The 17218-nt window shown below is 35.5% G+C and overlaps 1 protein-coding gene across 1 annotated transcript in view; it reads left to right on the forward strand.

Moving 5' to 3' along the window:
• TMC1 (transmembrane channel like 1) overlaps positions 1-17218 on the forward strand; it is a gene marked incomplete at its 5' end in the record, with an annotated part of 138908 nt that overhangs the window by 60080 nt on the left and 61610 nt on the right. Inside the window, 3 exons of the mRNA XM_083818131.1 lie at positions 10789-10854; positions 10980-11352; positions 16166-16306. Of these exons, the coding sequence (XP_083674257.1) occupies positions 10789-10854; positions 10980-11352; positions 16166-16306 (580 nt within the window). The remainder of the gene's footprint in view (positions 1-10788; positions 10855-10979; positions 11353-16165; positions 16307-17218) is intronic.

Raw genomic sequence — 17218 nt, forward strand, 5'->3', positions numbered from 1 at the left:
ATGCTCTGTTTCACTGTTAACCTTGTCCAGTGTTGTAAATGCAAAGTGAATCAGGGTAGAACTGTTACTACATACATAGCACGCAATATTTGCATAAATAAAGAAGCAAGGAATTTTATGGGAACTGCCACATCCAGTGAAGCAAATATAAGCCAGCAGATATATCAGTGTCAGGCTTCTTTTGCTAAGGTATCTTAAATCAGTGTTAGGATTCTTTTGTTTGTTAAAGCTATGCCATTTAAATGTACCTCTAAGGTAAAAGCTGTCTTTCATGAGAAAAATAAATAAATAAATAAATAAAAATCCTCTACATACAACGCAGTAGAAATGTAGACCTGTATTCACCTAAGTGTCCTTATGAGGACACCATGCAACATCCTTGCACAGCAGGGCACTTAAGCATTTAAACATTAATATTAGTCATAGGTAAGTACGTTGTGGGAGATTTTTCTTTTTTTGCTAACAATTGTAAAGAAGGTGAACAACTTCTTCCATTCTTTTGACCCTAGCTTGCAAACCCTAAGTAGTAAACTAAACATTCATGAAAGATTAATTACTTAGGAAATTAGTATCTTCTTATATTTCAGTCGGTGAAACTTCACCAGTGCCATCCGTTCAGTGACAGACAGGAAGATGTTGAATTTATCGTGAACCACTCAACCTTCAGACAATCTCCTATTTAGGTAGCAGCTGGAGCAGACCTGTGAAATAAGTCGTAATGTCTAAACATGAAAAGCCAACCAACATTGAAGGAAATGGTAATTACAACTATAATTATACATCTTAAACGTTTATTTTTCTGCATGTTGCTCAACATTGTGCAAATTTTGTTTTCTTGTTGTTCACTTTGATATAAATTTGCCTTTATTTTAATTTATCTTTTGTTCAGAGTTGGTTGTTGAAAGCAGCTTTGCTGTAAGTTTGCTACCTATAGGATATCTGTGTGGTTCTCTACTAGTTCATAAATGAAAAGAATGCAACCACAGCCCTGTTACGTGTTGTACTTTATGAGGACCCTTAAGAAAATTAGGATATTATGTGGCCTCTGTAAGGTGCACAATTCTTCCATTGCTTATTGCTTTCAGTATTTAGTATTAAATTCAATCACATTCTTCTTAGCAGCATAAATGCTTCATAAAGCATTAACAATATTTCTGCACTGATACTTCTCTGCTATGGACGCAAGTAAATGATTTGTAGGATTATAAATAATGACATGTCTTGTTCTGGCAAAATGCAAAGCAACTGTATGATATGGGAAGTGTTTCAGTTCTTATGAACAATATTACTGTTACCAAAATGTTGATCTTTTTGATATGTGACAAACATGAAATTACTAATTTTCAGCACGGAAGAAAATTGTCAGGTATGTTATTCTGAAATGGTTTCTGAATGAATTAATTCTTGTCAGGCCTTGCTAAGTACCAAGGCTGTTACTATGAAAAAGTGTTTTCTGTGTTTTTTAATCCATACTCTTAATGTGAAATAATAATAATAGTAATAGCTTCTGTTGAAAATATCAGGAAGGATTGCTTAACATTCTAGCAGAATATAACCCTTAGTGCATTTTAGTGGTGATAAAATTTTCTTTCCTCTTGTTTGAACATCTTCATCCCTCCCTCCCTTCTTCCCTCTTCTTTTCCTACAAATATTGATACTGATAAATTTATTTTTCAATCAATACGTGCTAATGGATCTCATTTTAACATGAGGAAAGCACACAATTGAATGTAGCATATGTAGAATTTTATCTGAATAAGAAGCAAAATGGGCACGATCATAGAACATACATATTTTTATTAACGTTTCTAATGAATGATTTCTTATGTTATCAAGGTCCTAAGTTTTCTGTAAACATCTGCCTTCTAGTCTCACATATTGGACTGAATTGACTGAATCTTCTGACTGGAATTAGTCAGCACAGAGCTCAGATACTAAACTTTTTACAATTTTGGTACAGTATCTTTTGCTTCACCATTGCAGACAGTTTTGAGGAGTATTTTTTCAAAGATTGGACTGCAGAAGAGTCACAAAAATACAGTTTAAGGCCACATATTTTTTCTTTTTGATATCTTCTGCTCTAGTGAAGCCGTGTTTTGGCCTTCTTGTTTCATAGCATGTTTTCTGGATGGTAGAAGTTTTATGGTCTATTACACTAAGATCATGAGCGTGAATTAACTCTTCAAGGCTTCTCATAAAGAAAATGACTTAGGGCACAAATCTTCAGAGTGGATGTTTAAAAGAGATCAAAAGAAAAGAGCCTCTAACAACAATAAAATCAGCATAACCATGTCGGCTGTAGATAACTATCTTAGAAGAGCTGTTTTCCCACAAGATAGTAAAAAATGCAACTGGGCCGAGATCAACCAAGAATGCTACATTTGTAGCTTGAATATAGGCTGTATATATATATATTTATTTTTTTTTCCATATAAACTCTTGTTCTTCCCATGTTAACACCACTATAAGTGAATGAGAATAAGCTAAATAAATCACATTTCGAACCTGAAAAGGTCAGATTGGTATGATTAACTGTCATCTCAAGCTTTCTAGAATGCATTGGACATTTCATATTCTGATCCTAATTTTTGCAGTAAAGACTGCAATGAAAATGAAAAATTGCCCACCATCAAGCTAACTGTGTGATGAAGAGAAAATGCAAATGCAGCTTCTCCCTGTTGCTTTATTACAGTTAGCAATGGGTCTGAAAACTTGTCAGAGGTGTAATCTTGGGTAGGCCAAGCACTACATGTTTAGGTGTTTGTTTAGTATAGGCAGGGTGTACCCACAGAGGCAGTGGAATAGGCAATGGCCTCTAAAATATTTTCTATTCTTTCATGAAGGGGGTGAAATTCTGAGGGGTTCCTTGTGGAATTACCTTTCTCCTCTGCCTTCTGTGAGAAACAACACCCACAAACAACACTCACACCTTCGGGTGTGTAAGTACAGCCTGGTAGGAAACGGAAAGAGGAGACTGTAATCAGATGGAATCCCCACTGCCAGCCCCAGTGCCTGCTGGATCTGCCGTGGCTCAGTCTGTTGTTTTATCAGAATATTTAGCAGACATTTGTCATTTTTTCTTACCAGTGGAAAACCAATGATCTATTTATGGATGTGAATTGAAATGAAATCATGTTTCTCCTTCATTTGTTCCCTGTGGTTCCCATATGTAATTTTTAAATGTTGACTGGGCTATGATTCTGGGCAGATTCTCTTTAGTGGCAATCTGCACAGAGGGAAAGCATAATGCCCCTCAGGCAAAGTCTTGAACCTCTTTTGCTGCAGGAATCTGCAGGCTACAGCAGGCCACTAGTTCTTATGGGACACATTGGTGGCTTCATGACATCATAGTACAAATATTCTGGCTAGTTTAGTATTTACATCATTGCCAGTTTAGGTGCAGAAAAATAAGCACTTTATTTGCTTGTGTGAGTGTAACTGAGTATGAATTATTATTTTACTTCATAAATTTATAGCTAATGCCGAAGAGGATATATATATATTTAAGTTGCAACTTTTATTTCTGTTCATAGGAACAAAAAAATGTAACACTAACTTGGAAAACCACAAAAAAGTCAAGTATGGTCTCAAATATCAATAGTTCTACTAATCCCAGAAGTGAAATTCTTATTTATAATTTTTGTTTTTCAATTTATATTCCAATAATAATAATAATAATAATCTAGAATACATTCAAGGGCAGTATTCTATGAAGGTGTACTTTCCATTATTACGGCTATGAAATTATTTTTTCTTTTTTAATGAAATTACTGGAAAACTGAGAGAGGAGTTGAATTCTGAAACACTGAAGGCCAGGAAAGTTATTTTCAGAGATGGGTTTTGGCCTCCGCCCATGTAGGACACTTTGTATGAGCTGAATATCTGGCCTTTAGTCTATTCAAGGTGAGATTCTCTCTACTGCATTTCTGAAGTCATCCTGTAACCTTCAATTTTCAAGTTTAAACTTTAGTATTTAGCTATATGCGGCACATAGCTAGTATTTCTTTAGCTTCCAGGAATTAAGAATATAAATGGAAGGCTTTGAGTTTTAACAGATGAGTTTGAATCTCTAAACAGCTTTGATAAATAATTTCACATCTTGTAGTGGGAAGACTGATCACTTTGATGGTTCTGTTATTTAATGAAAAATAATGAAAAAAACAACAGGAAAGTGACCAAACAAAACCTACACAGTCCCACTCTGTTTCTATTTGTTTGCTTTTGGTATTTTGTTTACCTAATGATAATTTCTCAGAACAGTATTTTGAATCTAGATAACATAAAAATGTAGCTCATTATGAAACATGGAAAATTTTTATTGAGGATAGCGACTGGGGAGAGGAGCAATCTTTTGCCTAGTTGTTAGAGTCTAATTGCAGCAAGCAGAAAGTCATTAAAAAGGCATAAATTTAAGACATTTTGGACAGATATAAATAATCTACTTGGCTATCTATACATCACATTTATTTTCACTAAAGCTGAGGAGAAAGCAATTTTGAGCCACCAAGTTTGTATGTAAAAGTTGCGCAAAGGAGGCCATAAATCTGGAAATAAAACTACAATGTTAATTCTATGTCATATTCATAGTGCAGGTCTGAAAACAAAAGTACAGGAAAAAATATATTTATTAGACAAGAAAGAAATAATCTGTTTTTGGATTTGGGTCTTGAAACCTACTCTGTTTTTTCATAGAAGATAAAATTTTATGCTTCTATATCTGGAACAGGGTCAACGATGGAAAGAGATTACATACAATTGGATTTGGAATACTCCAAATTTTTTTCTTTCTTTCCTTAGATCACATTTAAAACTTTTCTATTTCTCCCAAACTCTCCAGGTTCCTCTGGAAATGTAATTACATGTCAGCAGCCTTAAGTTATTGGTATCAGTGCTGTCACCATTTTTTAAATTTCAACTTTCCCAATTTTCTTCTATTCCATCAGCTCTGGATCTTGTTTAAAATTTTGATGAGATGTTGCAGTATAAGAAAAAAAAAACTCAAAAGCATTTATCAAATTGATCAAGTAGCTTATGTAGTTGTTGTTGTTTGTGTGTTTTAAATAGCATAAGAGCACACAGATGTTAGAAAAAAAATCACCTTGTCAGTTCTGGAAAAGCTGAGGGACTTAGCCAACGTCTTTGCAGATAGCTAGTTCATCATTGTTGAACATCTGTACTTCAGTTAACAACATTTTTTTTTTTTTTTCCAAATCATGGTAGAGGTTTGTTAGCCTTCCTTTGCTCCTTCTGTCCATGCAAGTTACATTTACCTGGTGTTTCAAGTGTGGGACTGGGCTCTTATTCAAGTTTAAATCTTGTATGGATGTAAAACTTTGCCTGGGGACATATAAAAAGTTTGTGTGACCACATGAGGGATGGAATAATAGGGTGAAACATATATTCAGTGTCAATTTTTACCCCATTTTTGTGTTCCAGATGGGGAACTGGATTTGTGGCAAAAGTGTACTGTAGTAAGTCATAGGTGCCCTACATCTCAGTGGTGGGAAAGTCATTCACGGGGACAGAAAGTGTGTCAGGCTTTATATTGCCTAATATTGCAGGCAACATCCACCCCTCTGACCCCACTGCTCCAGTCCCCTCCTCCCATGCCCAGCACTGGGCAAGCTGTTTTCTCCACTGTTTAGAAATACACTAAGAGCATGAGCTTTCAATTATTAAAGTCTCAAATCCTAGATAACTAACTCTGTACCAGTTCACTCTTCTGCTGTAGACTTTTGGTGAATTCTTGGTATGTTATTTCTGGTGCGTTTGATAGTTACTTCTAGTGATATTTTTCCTCACAGAATGTTGTGAAACACTGTTGTATTTATGTGATTAGAAATAATATTACGGGAATGCATGCAAATACCTAGAAATGGATAATATATATCTCTTGCTATTCTTTTTGACTGATACTTCACATGCATTTGTTATCTAATATGACCTTATATGGCTGTTTCTGTATTTCGGGCACCTGGTTTATTAGCTGTCTAGGCTAACACCTTTCTGGCACTGGAAAAAAATCCATGATACTTCCTTGCAGATCACTATCTGTATATGATCCATTTCATTGTCTTAACAATTAATTAATATAAATTAAATTTGTAACTTAGAATAGACAAAAAGTCAATTTTGAATCATATTTGAACTCTTTTGAATCATACACAAATCACCACTTTTTTTTTTTTTAATTATTATTATTATTTAGTTTTTCCAAGGCATGGGAACATAGAATTGCTTACTAGCAATTGGTTTTACATAGTAGCAGTGTGAGCAGTAATATTACTACAATGGGACATATTTTGTGGGTTAGTCCCAAGAATCATTATCACCCCCACACTGAAAAAATAAGGTAACTTTATTGGCATAAACTAAACCAAACCAAACCAAACAAACAACAAAAACGTTAAATCCGTCCCCCACTCTGCTAAATGACCACTTCATAGCAAAGACTTCTAGAGTTTTATAAATTTTGTTCTGTGCTCAATTTCCTCACCAGCCAACATGTCAATATTTTGAGGTCCTCCTGAGCTGTATGCTGACATTTGACATTTTGTCTCTGGCTTGAGCCCAGTCTACCTTCAGTCTACCTTTCTTTAGCCTAGCTGGCATATATGTGTCTAAACATAAATAAGACTTTAAGTGAAATGATAGCTTACTCAAATTACACCTTTTACACCTTTGTTGCCCTTAGTCTAGAAAGGTGATAAAGTTTCCCTTAAACTATCAGGGAAGAATAAGTAAACAAACCAGGAAATAATTTGGCTTTCTTAGAACATAAGGAGTTATAGACTATAGTTCCAGATATACCTAATAATATATGTATAATTAGGGCAGGATGCAGTATCCTGGAAGAAGCAACAGCTGAGAAATAGTTTGTGCTGAGGTCACATAAATTCACATTATTTGACTCAAAGCCTCATTACCTGAAATGAGCCCTGTGAGTGCTAATAATGTGAAGAAATGAGGTCTCTTCTGGAACATTGTGTAATTCTAGACAGCACTGTAGTGAGACTTGCTTTCAGCCAAGGCTTTGCTGAGCTTTTGATAAGTGGAATCACATGAAGATCTGGTTAAAAAAGCAGAAAAGTTATAGACCTAAAAGAATCCTACATAGTGATGATTTTGTGTCTACATCAAAGACTATACATTTCTACTTTAATAAGCAAGAGAATCAAAAATGCTCTTCAATTTTCATACAGAATGGCAATACAGTACCCGCAGAATGCCTCTCCAGTGTTTCTCTGTGCTGTGTTTTGCTGAAGAACGCTTAAACTTATTGCTAAGCTGCATTTGGATTTAGTGCCACCATGAAATGTAATTTGTGTATAGTTGAAGTACTTCTCCGATTATGCAGTGAGACACGGTTTGCCATCTTGCTTTCCTCCTTGAAAAATATTACAGTATTAATGATCTGAAATAGCTTTCTAATAATAATACTGTTGAATAAATTTATAATTATTTATCTCTCTCTCTTGTTACTCAAATATCCACCCAATTAACAGCATTGTTTTTTGCATGATGTGAGCAAAACCCCCAAACATAAAAAGCTGATTATTAATATATGTTGTCTGAATTACAGGAATAGCTATAGTGTGGGTACAGGGCTGGGTAGCTATCTAGCCGATACGAATGCACATATACGTGTTATTCAGGACAGACCTCAGGGATGTTAAAGGTCCTTCACCCCCTTCCTCAGTGACTTTGCTTCTCCGAACACCAACAGCTATTACAGCTGACACAATGAATGACTTCTAGTTCTACTCTGAGCTTTAGAGTTTCTAGTGACATGGATCATGACAAAGAGTGCAGTGTATTCAAGGAAATTGGAGGATCTGGCGTGTTGTGTGGCTTCTATCTTTTAAAAATAAACTATAGTGCAATGCTTTCTGCATCACATCCCAAGACCTGGGAGAGATCTCTTTCTGTGGATGCAGCAGAAAGACAAACCTCCAACATTCTTGATTCTGCAGGTCTGACTGAATTTTGATGGATGCAGCACAAGGAAGGCTGAGGTGCCTTTTGAATGAACCACAGCAAAGTGCATGACAGTGAGCCTCAAGCAAACTCACAGTAATTGTCTACTTAACAATAAAACATAAAAGTAGTAGAACAAGGTGGTGTTTTTGGGTGGTGGTGATGGTGAAGTTTTGATTTGTTTTATTTTATTTTAAAAGTGCAATCTCAGAAACAAAATGGGCATGTCTTATATCTCTAGGTGAGCTCTAGGTGAGCATGAGACTGTGGAGGCAGGAATGTTCTGAAGTTCACTTTGGAGTTATAATTTTAAATTTTTACGGAAATCATTTTTTGAAGGTGGACTTGTATCTCTTGGGTGTGCATGTAGTACCTTCTACTCTTATAGCCACATGATTACACATAATCAAATGCTGTTTTTTTTTTTTTTTTCCCCTTAGGCTTTTTTTTTTTTTTTGTGAAAATATCCACTCCCATTTGATTTCATTTTTTTTTTTCCTTAATTGCTTTAAAAAACTTTTTATCACCTGTGTGCCTGAACAATTCTGTGAAAAAAAGACATAAACACACAGGAGTCACTATTCACATACATTTTCCTCTAACAACATTCCCAGTACTTTCTTCAAGCAGCCTGAAGTCTATTAGTTTAACACATTATTTTGCCTGAAATGTTGGATTCAGATTAACACATTTGTTACCCTTATGCTGTTATAATTAACTAAACCCCAACAGCTATATTCTTCTTTGTTTAATCCTGTGTTTCAACGTCCATTGTTACTTTCATGACTATGTCAATATGATGTTAATTCCAGCATGATACACTTTCACCGCTAATGCAAGTTTCAGTATATGTGATAAACCCCCAGCTGTTTTCTTATTGTATATACTCATCAGAATTTCCAGTGAGGCCAATCTTGTAACATTAAGTACTTCCCTGGGATTTTCTGTTTGGCTAGAGGGAATCAGCAAAAGCATTAGTTGCAAATAAAAGACCATGCCCTATTGTTACATGCAAAGTATCTCTTCAGAGGTGCCTGTCGTCATCTTTGCAAGCTTTCAATAGCAACGTAATGATCTTTGTCAAATGGAGATCTAGTTACTGTCAGCAACAGAAGGCATACGTCCAGAGAGAACAAAGGAGCACTTATTTTCACATTCCACTGATGATATTGTGATAACATTTTTGTATAGTTAAAAAAAAAAAAGTGTGCAGATGCCGTGGAATTGATAGAAATTTCAATTTCAATGAAACACTTTGTAGAGGGAACATAAATCCCTACATATGTTCTATTTTTAAAATGTCTGTCAAATTTTGGATAAAAATACTTTGTACATTATTGTATACAGTGAAACAAGACACAAGATTCCTTCTTGTTTGCAGCCTTATGTATTTTACTGTTCTTTGATACTGGGTAGAACTGAGTTGTGTCTGACAGCTACAACAGTCCCTTGATAAATCTGTGTGTATATACATTTTCAGTGAATCTCTTGTGGGTTAATAAAATCCATGAAAGTAACAAGGGAATGAGTGGAAAAAAAGAATATAAAGAAAAGCTCAAAAGAATTATGGATGAGTGAATAACAAAGATAATTGTAGTTTCCTCTTGCCTGAAAAATACAGCATAAAGATTATGACATGTCACCTGTCTTGTCTGTACAAAGAGGAAGTTAGACAACATATGTCTGAAAATACGCGCTATGCATGAGCCGAATGACAGCTGCCTACTTCTATTCAAGATAGCATTTCTTAGTCATTAATCCCTTACTACCACGTATCTTTCTGTATTACACTGGCATGTCTCAAGTGATGTCCCACATCTACAAACTGAAACAAGGATACCTGAAAGAGAGCCTATTAGCTCCTGGCTTCTCAGGTATTGGACTGCTTCTGAAGAAACATTGCTGACAAACACCACTAACAGTTTCAGTGGTGACATGGTATGTAATATGCTCATATCAATATTTCCAGAGAGTGCTTTAACTAAATATTTCAGAAGAATGTCTCATGAATATACAGTATACAGTATAATGCACATGAAAGAAGGGAGTGTTTTTCTTTTCCGTATATACATGATCCTCATCTCAGTGTGTACAAGGTAAATGAAATAGATTCTTTCCTGGTTATTGATGGGAAGCAGAATCAACATCTCTTATTGCACTTATGGAGAGCACACAAGGAAGAGATCCACCCCAAAACAAAGATGTCTCTATGAAGAAATACTCCTGGCTTCTCTAAACAGGATCTCCCGCTACAGTCTCCAAAGTTTTCATCAACTCTTGAGGGGCAAAGGAGTACCGTGGTAGAGCATAAAAGAGAGCTGGGCCAACTTTTGTCAGATGCTTAAAGATTTGGTTACTAGAACTGAAGATCTGGGAGTAGGTTTCCTTTTCCTTTGGGATTGTGCTCTTCAGCGATGCTCTAACTATGAAGCTTCATGCCCTCCAGTCAGTCAAATCAGAAAACGATTCTTTAAATCTTCTTTATTCTCAGCCAATGTTTATCTTTCACATCTTCAAGAAAATATGAGAATTGCCTGAGAATCATTTTAATCTTCCTTCTTTTCTGCTAGGTAAGTCTGAAAGCAATCTTCTAGGTGCTTCAGCACCTAGGAGTGCTGAAGGAAAGAATAACTGTTGTTTTCTGTCTTCATCTTATTTCTTGAAAGCTATTCTCCATGTTCCAAAAAGCTGGGTTTGTTAAATGTTGTAAGGGGGCACAGTGTGTCAAATGCTAAGAATTTGCTAAAACTCCTGAATTTCTAGTGACTAATCTACACTTCACATGCACTGGCCTTTGTTTCCATTCCACAGATGGCAGTGATGTTGACAATGAAGAAGGCAGTGCAGCTGAGAATGAAGAAAATGTCAAAGGAACAGGTCAGTGGGTGTGGTTAACTTTGAGGCCACTCTCAGGTGTTTTCTGGTTATCTATATGAAACAAGAAAGAGGGAACACCTCCCTCCGACATACTGCGTTCTCTCATGCTTTTGTTTATGTCACAGATAAAGAGGTGAAGAGAGCAACACCAAAAACCAGAAGGGGACATGCTAGAGGGAGAGCCAGACATGGTGGTGAGGAGGATGGAGATGATGAAGATGAACCAAGGAGAGCTGGGCATCGCAGGCACAGAAACCGGAGAGGACGGGGACGAGCAAGTGGAAATGAGGGCAGTGATTCTGATGGGAATCCTGAAAAAGTGAAGAAGAACAAAGCAAATCAAAAATCCAAGGAAGATGGTGAAGAAGAAGAAGATGGTAAAGGGGATAAAAGTGGGAAAGGCAAAAATGAGAAGAAACTGGACAAAAAGGCTGATAAGAAAGGGAAAAAAGAGAAGGCCAACAAGAAGAAAAAAGATAAAAAGAAATCAGGATCTGGGTAATTCAGTAAATCATTAGTTTTTAATATAAATCAATTATCTTATGTAAAACCTGATTTCATTTATAGCTGTGAAATACCAAGTGTCAGTATGACTCACTTATTCATTAGAACACAATCAGAACTGGAGACCCAAGTCCACTATAGTGGAACCTTGTCAGGAGGCTGTCACAGGTACAGGTTGGAACTTGGGGAAATGACCAGCCAGACCCTTTTGGTAGCCTGAGGATTAGAAACAAATCTGTTTAGTCAGAACAGGAACTTGAGCCAGGGGCCCCTAACTGTTGTAAAATGTCCCAAGCTCTTGAGCTGTTCTCTGGAGTGACAGAGGAGGGGAATAAATGACAGAGAGAGATGACAAAGAGTGAGATCTCTACTGCTTTTTCCTAAAATAAACAAGCAAGCAAAAGCTACAACAACAACAAAAACAAAAGACAAAAAACATAAAGCTCCTAAACTCAAAACTGATAACCCTTCCAAACTCCAGAGTCTAGCTCTATTTCTAGTGCAGAACTCCAGTCTTGACACTGTTCAGAAAATTAATTTCTTGTTTCTCAGCCATGTTCAAGTCAGCTTTTGTAGAAGACTGATGCCAAAACAAAGCTCAGAGCCAAGAACTGAGATGGGATTTTCCAAAGTTCCAATCTCACCGTTACTCCCACTGAAATATTCTCAGTAACTTTTCCAAAGCATTTAATGCAACCTGGCGTCTTTGTAAGATTGCACTGGCACAGAAAACTCCTGACAATTCTTTTTATTCTCTTTCTGTCATCCTGGTTTTCTCTTGCAACCTGTCTTTTTTTTTTTTTTTTTTTTTTCCCCCTCATATTATTGAGAGGAAATAGCCCCTGGGAATGGTGTACAATGAAGCAAATGGAGCTAGACATACTTATCTCAGTGGAGAGGGACAGAAATTCCCCTTCCCTCATTCAGTACTTGCTACAACCGTGTTCCCAAATGCATCACTGGAGAGCACAAGAGGAGTCAGAAGAAGAACAAAATGCAGTCAGACATGCTGGGGTGTTAATTTTTTCATGATTCCACTTCAGTATACATCTACCTCATTTCCCTTCCCTGCGAGAATGCCTAAAACCTTCCTTAGTGATGGCTATTCACTGTTAAGCCAATTATATTCCAGTGAGTTTTCCTCTACTCATATAAGCAACAGATCTGAATCTGCCAATCCACATTCCTTTGCTTATTGCCAATCATCTATTGTAAATATTTACTGAGCACTAATTTAAAGAGACCACTAAAAATATGAAAAATTGAATGAGGGCATAATGATTTTCATTGTCTTACAAAATTCCAACTATTAAAATGCATAGGCTAAGTATTTTGAAATTGCTACCCAGATCAGGGCATTGTTCTTGAAGTAGAAATCACACTTGAGGACACACAACACTTGAGGAAAAAATGATGCTTTGGAAGATAATTTGAAAACATTATATTTTTAGACATTTAGGGGACTAGCTGACAAGATTACATAGGAATAAATACCAGAATACTTAAAATAGCTTTCAAAAGAAGAAAAGAAAAAAACAAAATCAAAGGAAAATATGGTAATGATCAGTTTAACTATGATTCACATAAAGGATTTGCAAACCTTCAGAACAGAAGAGAATGGCTTGAACACAGAAATTAAGCCTGTCTAGCAAGTCTTTGAGGGCCTACCATAGAAAAGACTATGTATTGTTTCAAAGTATATCTTACTAGTGTACTTTTGTAATGGGAAAAAAAAAAGTAAAATAAATATAGATGATATATTAAATGTGATATTATTCCACAGGGGAGTGAGATTGTATTTGCTGATGGTACTATGAATTTTGTTGTCCACAAACAGTGCACATTTACTTTTCACCTAGGTAACATTGCAAGTCAGCAGATTCTACTGTTGCTACCCTCTTCTTACCTCCTGCTTTTCACCTAAACCAGGAAAACCTCTTTATAACTGATCGTTCTGCATAAAGAATTTCTAGATGAATTATGTGTTCATACAGATTATTATTATTATTATTACTATTATTATTATTATTATTATTATTATTATTATTATTATTATTAAATTTTCATTTAGACTTGCTTGGAATTTTGATCTCTGCTGTCTTCTGATAGTGAGTTCTACAGGGTAATTCCATGGCAAAGCAGCTGTATCTGGGTTACTTTAATACTTTCTGCTTTTAGATATGATTGTTACCTATAAAGTAGTGAAAAGGACCTCTCTATATTGTTTGTAATCATCACCTCCAAAATATTTATGATAAATTGCTCCATATAGTCTCACTGTGAATATCTGTGATATTCTTAGGTTCCTGCAGTATTGCTAGGTTCAATGGCTCCATTCAAAAGCTATTTTGTTCTTTAATGACTTAATTTTGACTGATGGGTCTCATATAGTAACTGTACTTGATAGCAACCATCACTTGAGCTAGAACCTCTTATGTTCTGTCTAGTATGTGCATTTCTCTTTTTACTGTATGGCTCTGATATAAGCAAATCAATTGATTTTAGAAGAATTATTAAAGGATATAGAGCTTTTGCAAAAGTCCAGAGCTACATGGAAGATAAAAGCAGTACATGCACTGCACCTTTTTGCTAGTAGGAAAAGAGCTGAAGAGCACTAAATGCCAGGAGATGTTATGGAGATTATCAATGACCAATAGAATTTTCACACAGAAAATACAGGAAAAATGTAGTCAAATTTATTCACTCACCTCTTTAGTGTCCTAAAGTCCTACCTGTCACAGCATCACAGAATCACAGAATGATTGAGGTGGGAAGGAACCTCTGGAGATCATCTGGTCCAACCCCCCCGCCAATTAGGGTCACCCAGAGCACATTGGGCAGGACGGCATCCAGGCAGGTTTTGAATATCTCCAGAGAAGGAAACACCACAGCCTCTCTGAGCAGCCTGTTCTGGTGCTCTGTCACCCTCATAATAAAGAAGTTTTTCCTCATACTCAGATGGAACTTCCTGTGTTTATGTTTGTTGTTTCTCGTCCTATCACTGGACACCACTGATATTTTCCATCTTTCCCTGACATCCAAACTCCAAGAAAATATTTTCTTCTTAATTTCCACCTCTGTAAAATAACATTAAAAAAAAAAAACCCACAACATAAAAATGTAATTAAATCGGTACAAAGGCGATAAAACTAAATCCAGAAGATGAATAGTATGGACAAGTTCATTACATATGTGATTTAAGGAAGTGCCATTGATTTCAAGAGTTCTACTGACTTAGGAAAAGATGCAATTTCTGAATTGAATTGAAATCAAGGAACACAGTGCTTGCTGTGGAATTACTGAATGATGCTTTATGATCTGTGTTAGCCTGAAAGCCACAGTGATCCTTTCTGGTCTTCAGATGTGTGAATCACAACCTTTCAAGAATGTCTAAGTCTTTTTTCTTGTAGAAGGCAGAATTCTGATTTTCTGGCTTGACTCTTTTAGTGTTCAACCACTTCAGCTAAAGGAAAAAGCTGCAGCAGCACAAAGTTTGACTGTGTAGTGTAAGTAGTTTTGAAAAACAAAACAAAACAAAACAAAATTTATTTGTTAAAGATGTTTAGAAATTTGGAAATTTGACTATTTTTCTGGTGCCAAAGGAAAAGGAAAAATGAAATATAAATTGTGCATGCAAAGATAAATAAACTGGTAGTGGGCAATGGCACAAAAATCATTCTTAACCCTACTTTACCTCTTGTGTTCTGCACAGCTTCTTCTTCTCAGTAAGATTACTGAGAAATGACCTGCCACTCGTTTCTTACCACTATCATTGCAGTCTTGTAAATCTGCCTATTTCAATTTTGCACGGCAATATTATTATTATTATTATTATTATTTTCTGCCAAAGGAAATCTCCACTATTGGGTATGTTGCTGTCAGCTTTCTATAATGCAAAGCAGCTGAATGTAACAAATGAAGATTTAAAGCTCCCACTAAAACAATTTTTCAAAATCTTTTGGTTCTTCTTAAATCCTTTGACATGACTTTTTCTTTTCTTTATAATGCATCAGAATCGTATGTATCAATCTTTTTATTGACTTTCGTCCATTTGACCTAATCCTTCATATAGTTCTTCACTCGCCCTAACAATATCAGAATAACAATAAATAGGTTTGTTTCAAAACTATTTCAGGACCAATTTTGCTTTGTCTAGATTGATATTTTCTGTGGCTTTTTTTTTTTTTTTTTTTTAATTACACGAAGCCTGAAATTTTATGGCTCATGAACTCAACATTTTTATTTGATAATCTTGTCAGTAAATAGTATTTGAGTCTTTAATAGTGGGTCGTTTGATTACTCTGAGAGTTTCTTTTCTCTGTTGGCTTACTTTTTAAACTGCTCCATTGTAGCTTTTGCTGCAGTGTTGTGTATTTCATAAAACCTAAAGGTGGATGAATAATAAGAAATTTGTATTTTGATATGTTGCCAAAAAAATGTGCTTTTATTATATATATTTGTTTCAAACTTCATAAATATACAAATATATAAAAATATTCTACTAGGTGTTGCAAGTTTGATTTGGACTCTGAGGAGGCTGGTTACTCCTGCAGGACACTTTCCCCAAAGGAAAAGTCATTCTTCATCTGTAGTATCATTGTTCTGGATGTAGGGCTGGTTCAGCTTTGGCTCTACACTTCATGTGCAAGTTTTGCCTTTGATACAGTCTATCCTCTCTTCAGTGCAACACGGAAGGCATTTTCTAGGTGCCAGAGTTTAAAAGAATTAACACCATGTATGCGCTTCACTGAAAACCTTTTCTCTCCTGAGTTTTGGTGATGGTTTTTATTCTCACTTTTATCTGAAGCTCTGATTCTGATTCTGAGGAGGAGCCAATTACAGAGGAAGAATTGGCCAAGCTGAAAGAAGAGGTAGAAGAAAAAAAGAAGCTAATTGCAACATTACGAAACAAGCCATGGAAGATGAAAAAGAAGTTGGCAGTTCTGAAGTATGGTTTGACTTTTGTAATGAATATCTGCAATCCTGCTTTTTACTGTGCAATATTTTTTCTAAACTTTCACTTTATTTCTACACCTACAGACACAATTTACCTCAAATTATCTCTGATATCTCTTTCTCAGGCTGTGCTTTCAGATAAAGTAGAGGTAAATGGCATTGCAGACCAGTGCTTTCTTTTCTCTGTCAGATATGAAAAACTCAAGACTTCTTTGTTTGCTTTTTTTTTTTTTTTTTTAATTTCCATTACACTCCACCTTCCTGCAAAATCTTTTGTTTTCTACAGTTGTCAAATTTATGTTGGTAGCTTCTTCTACTGCTGTGTTTAATGTCTTATTAAGGAAAAATGATCCAATTTCATAAATACCCCAACATTACTTGAGCAAAGAGAGAGATTTTTTCTTTCTATTCTAACTTTCTTGGGAGAAGAACGGATTTTTTTAAAACTTATCAAAAAGAAAACATGATTGAAACCTGAGCCTGAATTTCCATGTATTATTAGTCATGCCACATATAAATCTACATTTTTTTTCCTAGCAAATCTATCAATACATTTTCACTAGGAAAAAAAAATCAATTACATTTCAGTTAATTTATCAGTTAAATTTCCACCAATCACAAGAAATTGGGTTAACACAAAGATTTTTTAAATTATTATTATTACTATTATTGCCAAAGCTGCTATGCTCCTCTGTTTTAAGTAACTCATTCACCGTGGTACTGACCAAACAACAGCAAAATATATGGTTAGGCACAAGTAACAGGGAAAAGATGAGTTCTCCTCCAGACAGTTTTTTGTTTGGCAAGGAAACATGGACATAATGGAAGGAGAGAGCATATAAAATATGGTGCGGAACATCTGTGATTATTTTTTTCTAGAAAGTAAGATAAGCTTGGGGAGGAT

The sequence above is a fragment of the Anser anser genome (assembly GCF_964211835.1).
Source record: "Anser anser genome assembly, chromosome: Z".
NCBI lineage: Eukaryota > Metazoa > Chordata > Aves > Anseriformes > Anatidae > Anser > Anser anser.